This window comes from Chionomys nivalis, chromosome 14 (assembly GCF_950005125.1).
Source record: "Chionomys nivalis chromosome 14, mChiNiv1.1, whole genome shotgun sequence".
Lineage (NCBI taxonomy): Eukaryota > Metazoa > Chordata > Mammalia > Rodentia > Cricetidae > Chionomys > Chionomys nivalis.
The window spans coordinates 39,175,432-39,195,271 of NC_080099.1; the positions used below are offsets into that span (position 1 = coordinate 39,175,432).

Below are 19,840 nucleotides of genomic sequence, written 5' to 3' on the forward strand. Positions count from 1 at the left end.
GAGGAATGTGAGATTCCCAGAGGGTCAAGGGAAGGGCCACCAGGGAAAAGAAAGTATAGGCAGACAGGTACAAATATAAACCAGGAGCAGAAAATAGCATATTCTCTTGTATCTGGAGCAGGGGTGGGTGAGGGGAAGGAGGAAGGGAGTCCTCTAAGCCAACCTGCAAAGGGGCTTGATTGGCAAGGTTGAAGTATGGGGATCCCGTCCTCAGTGTGAAGGAATCTTCAGGCTTAGGACAGATACAAGAGTCCTGCCAGGATGGGGGTTTCCTGAGAGACCATCACTAGCAGCATAAAGGAACTCAAGTTTTCCAAATGAACCCCAAAGAACTCTTGGAGCAACTCTGGAACCCCAAAGAACTCTGGAGCCAAAAGAAATGGATGGTGGACTCTGCGTGCCAGATACATGACCTTTCATAAATTTTCTTATGAATGAAATTTTAACAAGTGAAAGGGATCTAGGGATCTATTGCTTTCCCTAAAAAGTCTGTTTAACTTAATTCATACAAATAGCATCGTTTCAGCATATAGCTATTTAAAAAGGACTAACAAGAAACTCTGTCTTGTGACAAATCTTCAAAATCTGGAGTGTATTTTGCGCATGGAGCAAATTTCAAGTTTACAATATTGCAAGTGTTCAGCATAGCCATTTGAACACAGCTCACAACTGCTTTACCAGGTCCTCGCGGGTTCTCCACCCTTACAGGATAACCACTCTGAGATTAATTATGGTACTTTTAAAACAATAACATGTTCTTCAAACATTACTTCGTTTAGAAAATACTGCTCTAGCTGGCTCTAGGTAAGTGGCTGAGGTAAGTGTGACCCCCCAGGCTCTCTATACTTTACGGCTACTTTAAAAGGGACTTTGACTCTTCAAACACTGCTAGGTTGAAAATCTCTCAAATTTTGGGAGAGAGGAAACTGCAATCAGAATATATTGTATGGGGAAAAGGGCTATTTTCAATAAAAATTGAAAATATATTATATTTATATATAATATATATTATATTATTATATTTCCATCTGAAGAAGTGGTGGAGACTTAATCACTAGGTAATGCCCCTGAAGCTTCCAAATTGTCTTCACTTTCTCAAATTCTGTCTCTGTCTCTCTGTCTCTGTCTCTGTCGTGTGTGTGTGTGTGTGTGTGTGTGAAGGAAATGGGGTAGAAGACATAGGCAGGTGACAGAAGGAACTGAGTGGGGGAGGGAATCGCACAGGATCACAGAGGGACCTTTTCATACTAATCAGGTGGTCAGCCACGACATCCCAGCAACCTGTTAAATCAGAGAGTTAGGTTGCACAAACCGGCCAGAAGAACTAACAATGTCCCTGGAAATGTAAGGAAACCCAGGAGATTATTTCCAGGAGAATCCTTGGAAGGTGGAAAGATTAGAAGAAATTCTTACACTATGTGGAGTGTTTGGCTTGGGTGGCAGTAAGGTCAAGGGATAAAAGTGAGACTAGAGAATGACACTGAGAGACCTCCTGTAGCATCCCAAATGCCCTGTAATCAGAGCAGAACCCGCCAGACTTAGGGGGTGTCAGCTGATTGGCTACCTAGTGTGTCTGTATGAGGATTTATACAAGTTGGAGAGGGGAACGTGGCTACTATACAAAGAAAGACAAAGTCATTGTTACTATAACAATCTTTTGTTTGTTTGGTTGGTTGGTTTTTCGAGACAGGGTTTCTCTGTGGTTTTGGAGCCTGTCCAGAACTAGCTCTTGTAGACCTGGTTGGCCTCTAACTCACAGATATCTACCTGCCTCTGCTCCTGAGTGCTAGGATTAAAGGCGTGTGGTACCACCACCTGGTTAATCTTCATTTTTTGTTAACCTCCATTGTCAGCAGTCTGTTCTCCACCAGCACGTTCCGTCCCATATGATAAAGAGGGGAATCATATAATAACATTTGCACCCATTTGTTTGCCTTCTTACAGTATCAAACTTTGAGCTGTCCAGAGATGCCCACATGTATTGATTTAGGTGGAGCCAGGCTTGTGCAGGTGGTAGTTGTAAAATCTCCTCCACCAATGGGCGAACCATGCCAGCAAAGCTCCCCATTTGACTGGGTAAACTAGTTGCCTGGGGAATTGTTAAAAGGCACATTCTGATTTATGGGTTTGGTGGGGAGCCGGAGATTCTACAATTCTAACTAGCTTCAGGGTGTCTTTAGAGCTGCTAATCTGTGGACCACATGCCATTTACAAGGCCCGGGAACATCAAGTATTTGAACACTCTAAGATAAACATATTAGATGTTTCCCTGTTTTACACACCATAGTCTCTGCTTTAAAGCCCATGCTTTTTTTCCTCTGAGCACACAGCAACTCGGATTTTTTTTTAATAAATAAGGTATTAAGAGATCATAGCAGACTAAGCTGCAAGATCCTGCCTGGGAGCACGAGTTCTCTTTGAGGCTCATGCTTTTTCATCCTTTTCACCCCTCTGCCTCTAGGTATCAAAGCTTGAAAGAGAGAAGACTCAAGAAGCAAAGCGGATTCGCGAGTTGGAGCAGCGCAAACACACGGTCCTGGTGACAGAGCTCAAAGCCAAGCTCCATGAGGAGAAGATGAAGGAGCTGCAGGCAGTGAGAGAGAACCTCATCAAGCAGCACGAGCAGGAAATGTCAAGGACAGTGAAGGTGCGGGATGGGGAGATCCAGAGACTCAAGTCCGCCCTGTGCGCTCTCCGGGATGGCAGTAGCGACAAAGTAAGGACAGCACTTACCATTGAGGCCCGGGAGGAGGCCCGGAAACAGTTCGATGCAGAGCGCTTGAAGCTCTTGCAGGAAATCACAGACTTGAAAACGGCCAAGAAGCAGGTGGATGAAGCGCTGAGCAATATGATCCAAGCGGATAAAATCAAGGCTGGGGACCTTAGGAGTGAGCATCAGTCCCACCAGGAAGCCATCTCGAAGATCAAGTGGGAGTCGGAACGGGACATTCGGAGGCTGGTCAGTAATAATGAGAGCAGGGCAGAAACCAGTCTCTGCCAGAGCTCAGTGTGATTTGCTTTGCTGGGTGTTCCCTCAAGAGTTACCATAAACAAACACCCTCGCTTCCGTGGGCTGCGCTATCCAAAACTCAAAGTAGATTGATAGGTAGTTCGGTAAAAATTGGAATTGTAAAATGTAAGAGTTTTACAGCCCCCATTTTCATAGTGTCTTCTTCTGGGTGCATAGGTTTCCAGGCAGAGACCTGTGTTCTTGGGTATTCGTGAAAGATTGTAAAGTACAAGCCATTCCAACCTTAGCTTGTTTTGTGCCACAATTTGTCTGAAAATGGCCACTGGCAACATGAAAACATCCTAAACTATTCATCAGCACAAACATGGAGCTATAAAATCCCTGGTAATTTATAAAACGGGTTCCTTTGCCCCCAACAATCAAGGAATATTTGTTACGAGCCATTCTGGTTTTTAGTTGGGTGTCGTTCACACATGACTTACTTGCTGTTACAGTTTTCTTTAGTTCAGTTCACACAGAATTAGTTTTTGTTTGGTTGGTTTCTCTTGGCTTTTGGTTTTTAATTTGCAAGGCCAACAACCATACAGATATCTCCTACTGCTAAAGTGAATAAATTAATGCATGGTCTATGAGGTGTAATACCCTAGGTTCCATGATCTTAGAAGGAAAATTTCTATTCATGTTTGTACAAAAGTTGAGGATTAGCTTAAACCATTTAGGATGTATTTAATACTGTTTCTCTAAGCCAGTGGTTCTCAACCTTCCCAATGCTTTGACCCTTTAATACAGTTCCTCATGTTGTCATGATCTCCAAACAAAAAGTTATTTTGTTGCTACTTCATAACTGTAATTCTGCTACTGTGATGAATCACAATGTAAATATCTGATATGCAGGACATTTGATATGCGACCCCTGGGAAAGGGTTGGTTCACTCCCCCTCCACTGGGTCGGGACCCACAGGTTGAGAAGCATTGCTCTAAGCTGTACAGGAAAAACTATTCTTTCCCGCTGTGTCTGCCAACCTTCAGAAACCATTTCTAGGATTTCCACTTCGTTCTCTGGATGATGTCTCCAGGATTTCCACTTTAAGTGGTTCCCATAGAACATTTTACAGGTTAAGCCTGTGTGATTTTCTTAGTAATGTGGTGTAATGTAAGATGCTGCCTCTGCCATGCTTCCTGGGGGATTTACTGCAGTTCGTTCTGTTTGACAATCGAGACCAAAGGCAGAGCAGAAAGAGTGGTCTCTGTTCTGCTTTTGGTTTCTGAAATGGCCGTGGTTGACGAAGAAGGATTCAAGACGGTGAAGTGTGGAGCAATCAGGTAGGTGAGTTAAAAAGAAAGCCTCGAAGTAAAAACTGTTGCTTGCCTTGCAGTGTAAATCTACCAATTGGTCATGATTTCCCCATTACTTCTTCCCAAGAACACCGCTAAAGTAGACAAAAGATTCTCCCAAACAACCACCTGAAATCTAAGCCATCTAAAGAGTGGCTCAAACATTGGGTGCAGGCAGACTCCGATGGGGCAGTGTTTCTTTAATGCGCATGTCCCAGCCTCCACTTTCTCATTTTCCTTTCCTACCCCTACCCTCACCCTCATATGCACTTTGGGGCCTGTAGGAAAAGAGATGAGATCTGTTCTTTCTAGAAAACATCAAAGAATTCTGCGATATATTCCTTCTCGTCTATGAACTGGAACACCGGTTAATTTTGTAATATTCTGAGCATCAGGTTAGGTGTTCACAACCACAGTATAACAGAGCCCCCTTCATTGCTCGATATTCTACAGGAACCCACTTTGGAAAGTTCTGGGGGCAGCGGGACGCCAATAATTTTGGAGCCAGTGTAACACAGTGCCCGATAAATGGGCTCTAGGCTCAGAAGACAAAGTTAAAGTATCAAGACTTTATCATTCACAAGGCAGGGGACAATGACCAAATACTGAACCTTTCAGGGTTTCCCCTGGTACCTGGTGATCATGGAACCTACTGAGAAGGACATTCTTAGAAAGTGAAATAATTTTCATAACTATAGTGCTTCCAATACTGTAAAGATGAGATGATTTCATTTGTAATACTAGAGATGGTAAGGATAACTCCAAGAGGGTGTTAATCAGCTGATAGCCTAGCATCTGTCACTAACTAGAAGTCATCACCAGCAACCAGGAAGAGGCAGTTTGTGAGCTGTATCAAACTTCAGCAAATACTGTGTATATCAACTCTGAAAAATGAATGAGCACTCAGTTTAACACGCCTCAGCCATCTTCAAGGAGTAGGAAAATGTGACTGATATTCTCTTGCAAATCAACAGGACACTATCACAACCCTCATCAGTTAGCAGGTGATGCAGATATTAGTGCAGTGGTCTCCCAATGTTAACCTAAAATTTAGTCACGTGACCTAGAGACAGTAGCCTGGCATTAGCATGTGTAAAGCAAGGGACTGCACGAGCAGGTGATTCTATGATCTCCTCCTCATCTAAAATGCACAGCAAACAAACATGCTAACTGAGTCATTAAATATGAGAAAGGAGAAAGAAAAATGACATTTGTGTTAAATGTCTTTTCTTATTTCCATTTTAAGTAACCACATAGAATGAGACAAAAGGTTCCACCCTGTGTCATGGTTACAGACATTCATTTCACGTATGGTATATTTCTCATCTAAGGGCAGCAAACTGATTCCAGCCCAGTGGAACTCTAATCCACTGTGCCTTAAGTTGAAAATTAATACATTTGAGGCCACTTCTAAGCTTCACAGAAATGAGTGCTGAAATCAGTAACTATATGCCACAGATTTACAAGGAAACATTTTGACTAAAATTAACAGGCATTTTTAATCCCTATTTGCCGAATTCTCGGTGGAGACCTCCAATTGCCGCGTGCCGTGCCCCGGTGTCTGCGCTCTGTGCGCTGGCACCCAGTTCGCGAGCTTCGGGCAAGGGGGCTGGAGGTTAAAATACACAAACACACACAGACAGAGAGACAGCAACACGGGTCATCCTTCAATTCCCCAAGAATGCCCCCTTTATTGTGTTCGGGGGCAGATTCTATAGAGATAGCCACGCCCCAGCCAAACCCACCAGAAACCACTCTCCTGCCATCAGGAACTCCTGAAGGTCTCCTGCTCAGAGCAGCTATAGGCACTCAGATCAGGGGATTACAAGAAATTCAGAATCTGGGGTCTCACTGCTCCCAACACCTATTCTAGTCCCACTGATGCTTTTCCAACAGTAATGGTAGAATGATTGCTAAGGATAGCTGCCTTGAAGTGTGGGAAGGAAAGAAAAGGCCACACAACAGCAATTTTTGGGAGAACCCCCTCCAGATGCCACCAAAACTGACACTTACTAGAAAATCAGTAGACCAGTACTAGCAAGCCTGCAGTTTCTCCAGTTGCAAATTATTGGCTAATAATATCAATCAGTAATAATTTATTGGTCCCCTAGAAACAGTGGAATATTCTGGATTTATCTTTCTTAAAGCTAGTGATCCATTTTAAATTTTACCTTTCCTAACCCTCCCAGACCATTTCAAGCACTCTAGGGAAGGACAACACCTTCCATCATCACAAGATGAGGAGGACTTCCCCTAGTGAAAATGGGACTTATGTATAGCATAGTGAAATGTCCTGGGTCTCGTTTAATTCAGATGGATGAAATCAAAGCCAAGGACAGGATCATCTTTTCCCTGGAAAAGGAACTGGAGACTCAGACAGGCTATGTACAGAAACTGCAGCTGCAGAAGGAGGCTTTGGATGAGCAGCTCTTCCTGGTCAAGGAGGCCGAGTGTAACCTGAGCAGCCCGAAGAGAGAGATTCCAGGAAGGGCGGGAGATGGCTCCGAACACTGCAGCAGCCCGGTGAGTCCATTCGAGTCGAGGTTCAACAACTCCGGAGTCATCTTTTATTTAGCGCTCAAGTTCTGCTTTCTCACTTAAGCTATTTTCCTATTTATAAGCACAGAGAAATCAATTCTCCCTCCGACTATAAAACCAGTGAATATCCTGGGAGCAGGCTTTTTTAGACTTACAGACAACAAAGTGGGCCATACTTCATTAGCAGATCACATGAGAGCTGCAGGTGTCTTTGAGTCTTGCACAGAATTTTTCTAGCCTAGTGATAGCTATCAAACTTGACTCTATTATAAGATCTGTAAGTTAAATGATAATATTTGCCTGTTGCCAAGTTTGCTAATTTCCCTATCTGTGAACAATTGGATTATAAACTGACCAAAGACTGTTATCATTTATGTACAGTGGTTGGGTGTGTGCCTTTAAGAAAGACGGAATCATCTATAGCCATAGCACAAAAGCCTCCAGTCTGAATGAACTTGCCACTTACTTCACTAGATTATCATCATCTTATATGAGAAATTATTGTCAGAAGTACAATGAGAGACTTAAGTTTGCCTGTGGTGTGCTATCAAATGATTTATTTGCAAAAAGAAAAAGAGATGAAAATATAGTAATTAGGAACAAAAAATGAGTTCCAAAGTATTACTTAGAACAAAATAGTGAATAGCTCATGAATTGATTTCCAGGACACGGACACACCCTAGTAGGTGGTGGGAAATATATACTGATCTAAGATGTAGGACATAAAAATTTTAGTTCTTCTCTTAATACCTATATGCAATATAGCATAATTACCCAAAAAAGCAGACTTTAGAAGTTAGACCCCCTTGGTTCAAATTCGTTAGCTGAATGGCATTATGCAAATGACTTTCCTGTTCAGTATCCTTATCTGTAAGGTGCAGGTCATGGTGGTTTCTGCAAGACTGCTCTCTGAATTAGAGACGCTATATAGAGAAAGTAGAGTACTGTGTTTAGTACATGGCTAGGCTTCATAGATTTGATTGCTGCTATCCACCATAAGACCTGGGTGAACGCAGATCCACCCACAGTTTAGCTTGCCCTGATGTGTCCTACAGGATATGATGACTCCGGGGACTCAGGATGTGTGAAACTGTCCATCAACAGTGAACAACCACTCTCAAAATGAAAAGAGTAACAGGATTGCAGGCATGTAATCGGGGTAGGCCTACAGCACAGGATTAAGCTGTAACCACTGTGTTGAAGGTGGTTCATAACAATTGTTATGTTATGCAAAATATTTTCTTCTAAATTATATTATACACCCCGCCTTTCGCACACGAAGGTAATATATGTTCCTTCACAGTGACCTTTTTTCTTCTAGAGTATAGAAAAATTCAGAAAACCCTGTGTCTACTTCCTAAACTGTCCCGTCCATGACTAAGTATAGTAACAGACAGTTGTCTGTGTCATAGGAGGCAATGGACATTTGTGGCACAAGGATACCCCTGACTTCACATTCACCTTGGTCACGGTGCAAACAGCTCTCCTAAAAACTTTTCCAATTAGGCTGGAGAGATGGCTCAGAGGTTAAGAGCACTAACTGCTCTTCCAGAGGTCCTGAGTTCAACTACATGGTGGCTCACAACCATTTGTAATGAGATCTGGTGCCCTCTTCTGGCCTGCCGCAGACATGCAGACAGAATACTGTATACATACTTAATAAATAAATCTTAAACAAACAAACAAACAAACAAACAAACAACAAAAAAACCTGTTTCAATCAATTGTCACATTTCATGCCACAAGTCTGGGCTCCAGGGTCTGCCTGAAACATGGAATTCATTTGTGACTTTAACCATGCTTAGTATTCAACCCAGCAAAAATGTTAGGAGTTAGAAAGGGTACCTTATTTTTTCTTAGTAAAAGAACATTTATCTGTTACTTCCTGGGCCAAATGGCAAGAAAGGACATTATTGCTTTCATGAATAGTATTCCAGGCTTTGAAAAGTAATATTTAAGAGATGCTCATTTTAATTCTCATGTGTAGGATTTGAGAAGAAATCAAAAGAGAATAGCTGAATTGAATGCCACTATAAGAAAGTTAGAAGATAGGAACACCTTGCTTGGAGATGAACGGAACGAGTTGGTAAGTTGTATGCAAACTGTATTGATTGTGTGTTTTGTTGGATGTTAGGCTATGAAAGCATGCGTTATGTTAGTTTATCATGAGAGAAAAATGAGCAGGTAGTAACAGTACATCAAGATAAATCCTCACAAGGTGACTGCCCCACAGAGCTACCTTCCAAATTACTAAGTGGAAAACGACCAAGACCCCTCTCTCCAATCCAAGACCCAATTAATGATGGCACCACTCTGGTTTCTGTACAGGTATCCACCATAAGTTTAAGAACATAATTGCATATTATTCCTGTGTTCCTGGCTGTTTTTGCTCAGTAGTTTGCCTGTGAGAATCTCCTTTGAGCTGTGTGGAATTGTTCTCTTTCCTTTCTCTGCAGCATCCAGTTAACATTATTGCAATACATGCAACCATTCTTCTGAAATATTTTTGGAGCTTCTAAGCACATTCAAGCTGTTTAGACTGGGACTGCTAGGTATCAGTGATGAATAAAAGTGCCTCTTCCTCCTGGGCATAGGAATTTGGATCCTGCAATGTGGTCAGTTGAAATCTGAGGTTGCTCCAACACTCTAGGTTCTCAGTGCCATTGCATGAGGGCCTCAGAATTTCCATATCTTTGCCAACACGCACAGATAATCATTCCCTTTCACCATTTGGTTATGAGGTGTATTTTTTTTTTTCCGAGACAGGGTTTCTCTGTAGTTTTGGTGCCTATCCCGGAACTAGCTCTTGTAGACCAGGCTGGCCTCGAACTCCCAGAGATCCGCCTGCCTCTGCCTCCCGAGTGCTGGGATTAAAGGCGTGTGCCATCACTGCCTGGCTATGAGGTGTGTTCTTATTCTGACTTTTGTTTTGATTTTTATCTTTTCTAAAGAGTTTGGGGGAGCTGTCAAATATCTGCTGGCCTGCTGGTCTTCCGTTACAATCTGTCCTCAGCATTTTGTTCTTTCTCTATTCTGCTTTATTTTCTTAATAACTTTAGAACATTTTGAAATTAGATATTTAGACATACTGCTCTGTATTTTGATGAAGTTGTTTATGTAAAAGTGATTTTAGCCTTTCCCTGAATTTGGGGCCATTGTTTCTCTCGAAATCTTATTTTTTGGACAACTCTCACAAGTTTGGAGTGTTATCATGTATTGCTGTTTCATAAATATCATGCAACTTGTTCTGAAAAGTGTATTGCACATTTTCTAAACTTCTAGAGGTTTTTCTAATTATCTTCTGTTATTAGTTACTTCGTAACATTTGCCACACTTTGCAACATTTCTTTGCCGTGGGAGTATTACAATTTTCCTTCTGGCCATAGCACAGGGTCAGCATCTTCACTTGGTGTCTATTGCTATGCTAAAACACCATGACCAAAAGCCATTTGAGTAGGAAAGGGCTTATTTGGTTTACATATTCTGTTCAGTCCACTGTGAAAGGAAGTCGGGGTAGGAAATCAAACAGGGAATGGGGAAGAATGATGCTAACCTGCTTGCTGCCTATGCCTTGCTAAGTTTGCTCTTATATTGCCTCCGGACCATTTGCCAGGAGGCAATACTGCTCACAGGGTGCTGGGTCCTTCCACACGAATTATTAATCAAGAAAATGTCTCCCTGGCTTGTCTACAGACCAATATCCGGAGAACATTTTCTCAATTGAGGTTCCCTCTTCTCAGGTGACCCTAGTTTGGGTTGAGCTTGCAAAAACTAACCAGTAAGTCACTTTAGAAATATGCCATATTCCCAGGAGAAGTGCTCTGCATCTTCAGTTAAAGTTTTCCTTCATTTGTTGCCTTGTTTTAAATTTTCTATATAGTTCTAATATTTTTGTCTGCTATTTCTCTCAACAAATATGCCTCTTTTTAGCTTTGTCCATCTTTCCTTATACATATTTGAAGTTATGTTACTTGGTAGGCATAAGTTAATATTTAATAATGGTTTTTAGCATATTGACCCTTTATGATTATAAAATTCTTTCTTTCCTTGACCTCAGGTTTATCTGTTATTAGTTAAACTATAGCAGGGCTTCTTAGAGTCTACACGAGCCTCTGTTTATTCATATATATGCATACGTGTATTCATGATGGACCATACATGTATAATTTCAGTCTCTCTCATCTATGAAGGCAGGTCTTTTTGAGGAAGCACTCTGTTGGGTGCTTTGGAACTGTTGCGATTGGATGCTGTGCTACAATTGGACAGTTCTTTCCCTTCATGCTTATGTGCATTTCCTGTGAATTGTACTCACTGAAGAGACTTACTACTGAAAACACAGGGCATTAGCTTCCAGAAGGGATCAATATCGCAATACTAAGCCCAGTGAATAATTTCTCTTTATACGTACTCAAAATTTAATATTCTTGATTCAGACACCAAAACTGAAAAGATGTTGTGCCAGACTATTTATTAAAAGTAAATCCCATGTTTTTGACATCACCATAAAACTGTAGTTCTCAAACTGAGATTAGGATGGGCCTAGAGAAGTGCTAAGAATTACAGTCTTGTTTCTTGTTTTCAATCATAGGTCATTTTCTCCTTCCTCAGTATCTCCCCAAATCATAGATTTCCATAGAAGGAGTGATGGTCTTTGAAATCTTCTGATAAAAAGAATAAGCTGATCATTACAAATTCAACATAGAAATCGAATCCGTCTATATAGATTGACCTATAATACATCAACTAAGCAGAAGTGTTTTGAAAATGAAAGGAAGGGCTGTTGATGATTACAAGACAACATTCGTACATTTAGCTTCTAAATGAAAGGCAACTTGGTCATCATATGTCATCATCACAGCTGACAGGATGTTACTGTTATCAGCAGGACAAGGGAAGGGATGCTGCTCAGCATCCTGTGAAATATAGAAAAGGTCCTGTGACAACAGCAGAAAAACACATGCCTTAGTGAGGAGATTTCCGTAATACCTTTGAAGGAGGCAGTGCAGTTGCAGAGGATGAGGCTTGGAACCAGGTTCCGATGACCATGAAGTTCAATTGTGCTTCTATCTGTTGCTGAGCCACCGAGAGGTCCTTGCTGGTTTAGGGAGTGGGTTCAGACCTGTGTGGGTGAGTGAGGTGAGGGAAGTGAATGGGAGCAAAGAGAACTTTGAGCTTTTCCTGGCCACTTCCAGAAGCAGCAGCAGCATCTGTGGTGCCTCTGTTAAGGTAGCAGACAGGACTGTGTTAAAGAGGCTCTAGAGCCAGGCATCGTGGCTCATGACCTTTAATCATAGTACTGGGAAGACTGAAGCCGGAGGAGTCATGCCTGTTCCATGCTAGTTAGTTCTACATAGTAAGTTTGGAGTCTACTAGACATACATAACAATTCCTTCTAAAAAGAAGGAAGTGGGGGAGGGAGGAGAAGAGAATAATCATTAAATGAAACAAAAAAGTATTGGTTGGCTAAATGGAGGGCGGGAATGTAGTGGTCAATCCTGGAACAGGTCGGGTAATTGAAGGGGCGCTTTCCCTCTTTAACACTTGGCCCCTCCTGCCCTACTTTCCTCAGGACACCAAAAATCCGTTTTATCTTATTTTTTTCCAGTTAAAACGTGTGCGGGAAACAGAAAAGCAATGCAAACCTCTCCTGGAAAGGAACAAGTGCCTCGCCAAGAGAAACGATGAGCTGATGGTGTCTTTGCAGCGCATGGAGGAGAAACTAAAAGCCGTAACCAAGGAGAACTCAGAAATGGTGTGTATCACAGATGCTGCAGAAGCAGCTGCTTCCTCCTCTGGGGTCCATGACCTATTGGGTTGTGCTGAGGTTGTTTCTCATATGCTACTTAGACTTTCCCTTGAAGAAGCAAGGGAAACAAGAGAAGGGGGATACACTCACTCTTCAAACACTTACATGTGGAGAAGCAAAGCCTCAGTGTGGCTCCTATGCCACAGAAATGTGGAGGGAGTTCATGCCTGCCTTTTAGTTTGCTTGATAGCTGGGAAATCTATATCGTGGCTTGTATTATATATGGATGACTGATATGACCATACATTCCTGAAAAGACTTCCAAGATAAACTGACTATAGAAATGTCCAAAACATTGCCAAGGACTTCAATGTGTTATAGCAGATAAAATGTACTTGAGGGTTTTAGTTGGTATATATAAAATTCTGTCACCAAGAGGGGACAAGATTCAAGTTAGCTGGGACCCAATTTTTACAAATTTAGCAATTACTAAAATTGGGGATCTTTGAGGTTTCCACTTGTAATTTCTTCTTCTCCAATTTAGAGAGAAAAAATAACATCTCACCCACCCCTAAAGAAACTGAAGTCTCTGAATGACCTTGACCAAGCTAATGAAGAACAAGAGACAGAGTTTCTGAAACTGCAGGTCATAGAGCAACAGAACATCATTGACGAGCTCACAAGGGTAGGTGCACCCATCTGCAAACCCCTAGCTATTCTCAATAATGGGGAGCCGACAACCAGCACATCAGGAAGCCCTTCATCATTTTGGATTAACTCCAAATGCCCATATGCAGGTGTGCAGCATGTAATTATGGACAAGAAACTCTAGCCCAAAATGTTTATATTATTAAACTGATTTATACCTTCCAGTTCTAACTATTTGCCAACTAGTCTAGAAGCATGAATATGAGCCCCATTAAGGGACTTTTCAGAGGTGTTGTTAGGTAAGTATACAGGGTAGATCTGGGTATCTTATAGTTGCTTTCCATGGTCAGTCTCCTGAACCTCAGCAATTCAATTTTTTGCCTACAAAAGCAGGACTCCTTTTTTCTAACACCTAATCAGTGCATATCACATAGATACAATCTGTTAAAGGCTTTGCGAATGAAGAACAGTGTCAGTATTCTGTAATAGAGCAGGAATTCCAGTCTACACTTCATGGATAGATACTTCAGTTCCTGTTGACTAGGTCCCGTTTGCATCTGATTCAGGTTACTATTGACAGTATGATAAGATAAGACCTCTTGAAGCCTTCAAGCTTCCTTCTTCACCTCTCTGTTTTTATTCTGAGAATGGTATCTTTATTTCTTTTTATTTCAAGAATAAGCCAAAGCCTGTAGATTTGAACTAATCATAGGGGTGGGAGTGGGGGCTGTTACACAATAATCTCCAGAATAGGTGAACTTTGTTTCACTGCCATTGGGAGCGAAAGAGTCTACTTCTGTTTGCAATTAATTGCTACTCTCCCTTTAAAAATTGTCCCCTGTTGTTGGGTGATAGTGCGCACCTTTAATCCCAGCACTAGGGAGGCAGAGGTAGGCATATCTCTGTGAGTTCAAGGCCACTATGGTCCTCAAAGTGAGTTACAGGACAACCAACAACCAGGACTCTTCCACAGAGAAATCCTGTCTTGAAAAAAACATCATCCATTGTTCATATATAATTTGTACCCCTTAGATTAAGAGAGTATACAATGTGTAATATTTTAAGGTTCATCTGTGGTGAGGATCCACAATCAAAATATTTTATATATAAAGACAAAAAGTCAAGTCTAAATGCCAGTGTTTTAAATTATATTCAAACGTAAGCTGAAGCCTGGGTTTCTTATTTCTACCTTGCTAACTCTTATATCTCATGGAGTCACTGGACTAAGGACATACTGACTTTGAAACCCTCAAATTAAGCTGTAGATTTCCTATTGATCAGGTAGCTCCATCTAGCCCAAATCTGCAGTAAAAATATAGAGTCCTTAATGGTTAAATTCCAAGTTGTCCCAGTAGTTATAACTTCGCTCACACCCTACAGGTCACAAAGTTGCTCACAGTTCGTAGGTATTCACCAAGATTCTCAGAAAACCACAGCCATGTCTCCCCAAATAAGCCAGAAGCAAAACCACGTGACCCCAACAGAGTAGGTGCTCCACTTCCTGCCCCATCCTCACCCAAACTATGCTAAGAGATGACAAGATGTAAAAAATAAATGTATATTCTAACTAGAAACAATATTTTCTCACACAAATGCAACGTAATTGTGGGCATCAGAGAGCACAACAACTACTCATTATGGGACCCTGTTTTCAGGTCTAAAATGAAGGAACCCAGCACACTTCTTGATTATATGGCAGGAAAATTATAATATACATACTCCAAAAAATATCGACAAGTCGTGTCCAAACATTACCAAATTTGAAAATAAAATCATTCTTCAAATAAAAATATATAATCTCTCAGGAGGAACATCCGTCTCTTTGAAAAACCAACAAGGGGCCACAGATAGCTCAGCCACTAAATCCATCCTCAGAGGCTCTCTTGGATCCAACGCCCTCTGTAGGCAGAAGGAAGAGATAACAAAACTCTTGAGAGATGTGCAACAACCTTTGATCTGAAAAGTCCTTCTCTGTTTTCTAGGATCGAGAAAAACTCATCCGTAGGAGAAAGCACAGGAGAAGCTCGAAGCCGATCAAGGTAACGAGGAAACTTTTATCAGGCATTTGCCACCAAGAGCCAGGAAGGGAAGGCGTGCCAAGGAACCTTCCTGCAAAGACGTGATAGATCAGATGGTCTTGAACTGCGGCAAACCACGAGAACTACTTGCTTTTTTTTTTGTTGTTTTTATTTTGTGTTTTTAAAAAATAATCTCTTGACATTTCTTAGTTTGTAAAAATGGCTGTGTTGTGCCCTAACCTGAAAGGCAATGACTTCCTCTAAAAGGAAAACCAATGGATTTAATATTAGAAGGTTTTTCTGACAAGTGCGTGGGTTACATCCTAAGAACATATAAGAGATATACATGATCAATATCTTCCATTGAATCATATTAGTTTATGATATCTGTTCTATAACTGATTGACGTGTTTGCATTATTATCATCTGGGAAGTATTGATAATGACCTTCTCAGTCCACCATTATTTTTTATACCCCTACAATGCATAGCTCGTTGTTTTGATTTCTGTGTTTGTTTTTTACCATGCACGTCACTTGGGTTGGATGTGGGATTGGAAAACTAGAGTTAAGACCCCATGACCTCCTTAACATGGATGCCTCTGTTGTAATATGAGCGGCAGGGCTGCGTCCCCGGCACCCGGCCGCCCACATGGCTAGCTTATGCCCCGAAATAATTACACGGAAACTGTATTCTTTTAATCATTGCCTGGCCCATTAGCTCCAGCCTCTTATTGGCTAGCTCTTACATATTGATCTAACCCATTTCTAATATTATGTGTAGTACCACGAGCTGGTGGCTTACCAGGGAGATCTTAACCTGCGTCTGTGTCTGGTGGGCGAATCATGGCGACTCTCTGACTCGGCTTCTTTCTCCCAGCATTCTGTTCTGTTTACTCCACCCACCTAAAGGCTGGCCTATCAAATGGGCTAAGGCAGTTTTCTTTATTAGTTAACCAATGAAAGCAACAGATAAAATACAAGAACCACCTCCATCATTTCCCCTTTTTCTGTTTAAACAAAAAAGAAAGGCTTTCACTTTAACATAGTAAGATTACATATAGCAAAACAGTTATCAAACAAGAATTACAGTTATAATATTTATATCTATTTTATCATAACTAAGGAAAACTATAACTATCTATCCATTCTTCAACTCCATCAAAGACTCCAGAAGGATATAATATTACCTAAGTAAACAAGAAATAAGAAACTTCAAACTTTAGAAATGACAGAGACATCTAGCTGCCTGGACAGTCACCCAAAGTTCTTTTGTACCGTTGGGGCATCCATCTTCGGCCTTCAGGCCCATAGTGTTCAGCAGACATTTCCATGAAGCAGGAAATTTCAAAGACAGTTCAGTCACTATCTGCTGTGTCCTGCAGAATGTCTCGTAGACTCTTTCATAAATCAGGAATCCCAAAAGACCATCTCACCTTTAGGCAAGTTCAGCAGTCCTCTCTCTGCGGGTTCTTTGTATCCAGTTTATGCATCAGTCCATGCAAGAGCAGTTTCTTGCCCAAATGGCTAACCAACTCCATAAGAAGCCTCTTCGATGCCCATCGTCTTCTGGAAGTAGATTGGTACTGCCAGGAGCAGACGTATCTCACTATAACAGTCCTAAGTTATTAAAACATTTAAATGCCATATTCTGTAGCCTTTGAAAGATATGAAGAATGCCTGTCTAACTGAAATATATCTCTATATATCTAGAAAATCTAACTAACATGACTACAAATTTTTAACATGACTATTATTGATGATTATCCATTAGCAACCTATATTTCCTAATTATACATTACATTTTTAAATGAACTACACAATACCTTAATTAATATCAGAAATACATATACATATAACAAAATTGACCTTAAAATCCACACCAATGCAAATTATTTATATCTATATCATATCCCCCTTTAAATGTAAAAGAACATTTATAAACAATATTTGGGAACATGGGCGCAGTTTTTTTCTCCAAACTGCTTCCTGCTGAATGGGGGCGCTGTATTCAGATCTTTCATGGTGTAACCTGTGTGTCAGGGTCATCTCAGTCGGCAGTTGAATGAAGTAATTTTCTGAAGGTGTTCACAGCAACCTTTCAGGAGGGCGTGGTCTATCATACCACATTGGGATAGCCGCAATCCACAGAGTCTCATCCTCTGTGAAAACAAAAGAAGACCCTCTCCAAAGCATCATATCCTTAGACCCATATTCTGAAATCATAATACCCTTGTATCCATTCTGGTTTAGCTTGGCAGCCCATATAATGAAATGTCTCTCTGTAGTTAGCTCCTTCACAGTCAAAAATTTTAAAGAAAACACAATAATACAAAGAATCCAGACTCTCTGTGAATTTTCCATTTTTACGTGGCTTATTTTTCTTTATTTTTTTTTAATCTATAACCATCTGTACTCTGTCTCTTTAAAGACTTTATCCTTTTTTTAAGACATTAACTTTATTCTTTATATATATATTTTTCTCTCTCTCAAGCCTACGTACATTCATCCAATAGTGTCTGAATCAGTTCTATTGTGAATCTGTAATTTTTTTTACTATCCAGGAGCACTTCTTAAAATGTTAAGCATTTCTTAAAAACTTAAGTTGCACCATGTACAGATAATACGGTACCGCCTGTGTCCTGCTCAGTCCAAACCTTAACTGCCCTGTTATTATAGTAATTATGGTAGTTCCTGCCTGAGACCATCACAGTTCAGCATGGCGGCGCTGAGCCTGCTCCTGCCTCAGAGCCATTTGGTGCCCCTGGCCACACACAGTTTCAGGCACACAGCAGTCCACATTGCCATCAAGCAAGCCGTAGCACTTTACTCCAAATGCTCCATTTAAAAGCTCTGTCTCCCGCAGGAGCCAGACAGAGATCGTGATGGCGGCACAGCCCAGAAAGCCGGCATTTTAAAACAGCCAGTTTTTTCCTGTTGCTGAGTCAGGACAATTTCTTTGCGGCACGTAACCCAGAAACAGCAAAAAGCTTTCTTAAATTCTCTCTCTCTCCTTTTTAAGCCCTCTCAGGTTTTACGTGGAGTTCATTAGCACGTTGGGTGCCACTCTGTTGTAATAAGAGCAGCGGTGCTGCATCCCCGGCACCCGGCCGCCCACATGGCTAGCTTATGCCCCGAAATAATTACACGGAAACTGTATTCTTTTAATCATTGCCTGGCCCATTAGCTCCAGCCTCTTATTGGCTAGCTCTTACATATTGATCTAACCCATTTCTAATATTCTGTGTAGCACAACGAGCTGGCTTACCAGGAAAGATCTTAACCTGCGTCTGTCTGGAGTGGGAGAATCATGGCGACTCCTTGACTCGGCTTCTTTCTCCCAGCATTCTCTTCTGTTTACTCCACCCACCTAAGGTTTGGCCTATCAAATGGGCTAAGGCAGTTTTCTTTATTAGTTAACCAATGAAAGCAACAGATAAAATACAAGAACCACCTCCATCATGCCTCCATTTTCCAAGCCCCTTAGGCCAATTTTAAATACTTAAAAGAGCACAATGCATTGACTTGTCATAACATAGAAGGTAATGTAACCAGATTATGATGGCTTTAGAAGACAGCCAAATAGTCACACACTTCCTTTAAGTGTGTCAGAAGTGAAAAACATGGATTGGCATTGTGTTCCTGCTTAGTGTTTATACTTCACCAAAGAACTGCTCATCTGTATCTGTCATAGTGAATGGAGCTTGGATATGACATTCTTCGCTAATTTTAGTCATGTTAGTAAGTTTATACTTTCTCTCCACTTAGAGGCCTGTTTTAGATCCATTCATTGGCTATGATGAGGACTCCATGGATTCAGAAACATCATCCATGGCCTCTTTTAGAACGGACAGGACACCTGCTACTCCCGATGATGACTTGGATGAAGTAAGCTTTTTCTTTCCTCTGGTCCTGTACAATATTGTCACCAAATCTTTCCTCTAAGGGGAAGGAAAAGCACACGCTGATCTTGTGACCGTGACCAGTCTTTAGATCACGCTCCACTTTGATATCTCTTGAAAGTAAGCGTCATCTATGTCATGGAATCTCTCTAGAGACGTCTCAGACATTCTGTGTGGCTCTGTAATTTGCTTACTCACCTCACAGTAAAAGTGACTTCCCAGAGATCTTCATCTGTGGAAAGCTAGAAAGGGAGAGCAAGTCTAAGAGGCTTCTAGATTCAGTGTAAAGCAGTGTCTAAGTAAACTCCATGTTCTGTGATCCACCATCTTCAGAACTATCCAGGGGCTTCAGCTACACTGAACAAAACTACCAAGTCAGGATCAGGGGAATGAAACCACTCGGTCCACACTATTTTTTTTATAGAGTTACATGTAATGCTAGCTGTCCCCAGTCCCCTTAGCCAGCTAAAGAGGAACATAAACTTCTGATCCTCTTGCCTCTGCCTTCCAAGTTCTGAGATTTTAGGTAACATCACAACTCCTCCGTGTGTGTGTGTGTGTGTGTGTGTGTGTGTGTACATGTATATATATATGTATATGTATATATAATTCTGGGAAGTGAAGCAGGCCTTTGTGTATGCCAGGCAAGCACTTTCCCAACTAAACTTCATTCGCACCTCCTCA

General features: G+C 41.3%; 1 protein-coding gene across 3 annotated transcripts in view; it reads left to right on the plus strand.

The window, feature by feature from the left end:
* Window positions 1-19,840, plus strand: part of Jakmip2 (janus kinase and microtubule interacting protein 2) — a 150,169-nt gene that overhangs the window by 96,052 nt on the left and 34,277 nt on the right. For all 3 annotated transcript variants that reach the window (XM_057788524.1, XM_057788523.1, XM_057788525.1), the window contains 7 exons: window positions 2,462-2,959; window positions 6,620-6,829; window positions 8,832-8,930; window positions 12,450-12,596; window positions 13,135-13,275; window positions 15,221-15,277; window positions 19,023-19,142. In XM_057788524.1, coding sequence (XP_057644507.1) covers window positions 2,462-2,959; window positions 6,620-6,829; window positions 8,832-8,930; window positions 12,450-12,596; window positions 13,135-13,275; window positions 15,221-15,277; window positions 19,023-19,142 — 1,272 coding nt within the window. The remainder of the gene's footprint in view (window positions 1-2,461; window positions 2,960-6,619; window positions 6,830-8,831; window positions 8,931-12,449; window positions 12,597-13,134; window positions 13,276-15,220; window positions 15,278-19,022; window positions 19,143-19,840) is intronic.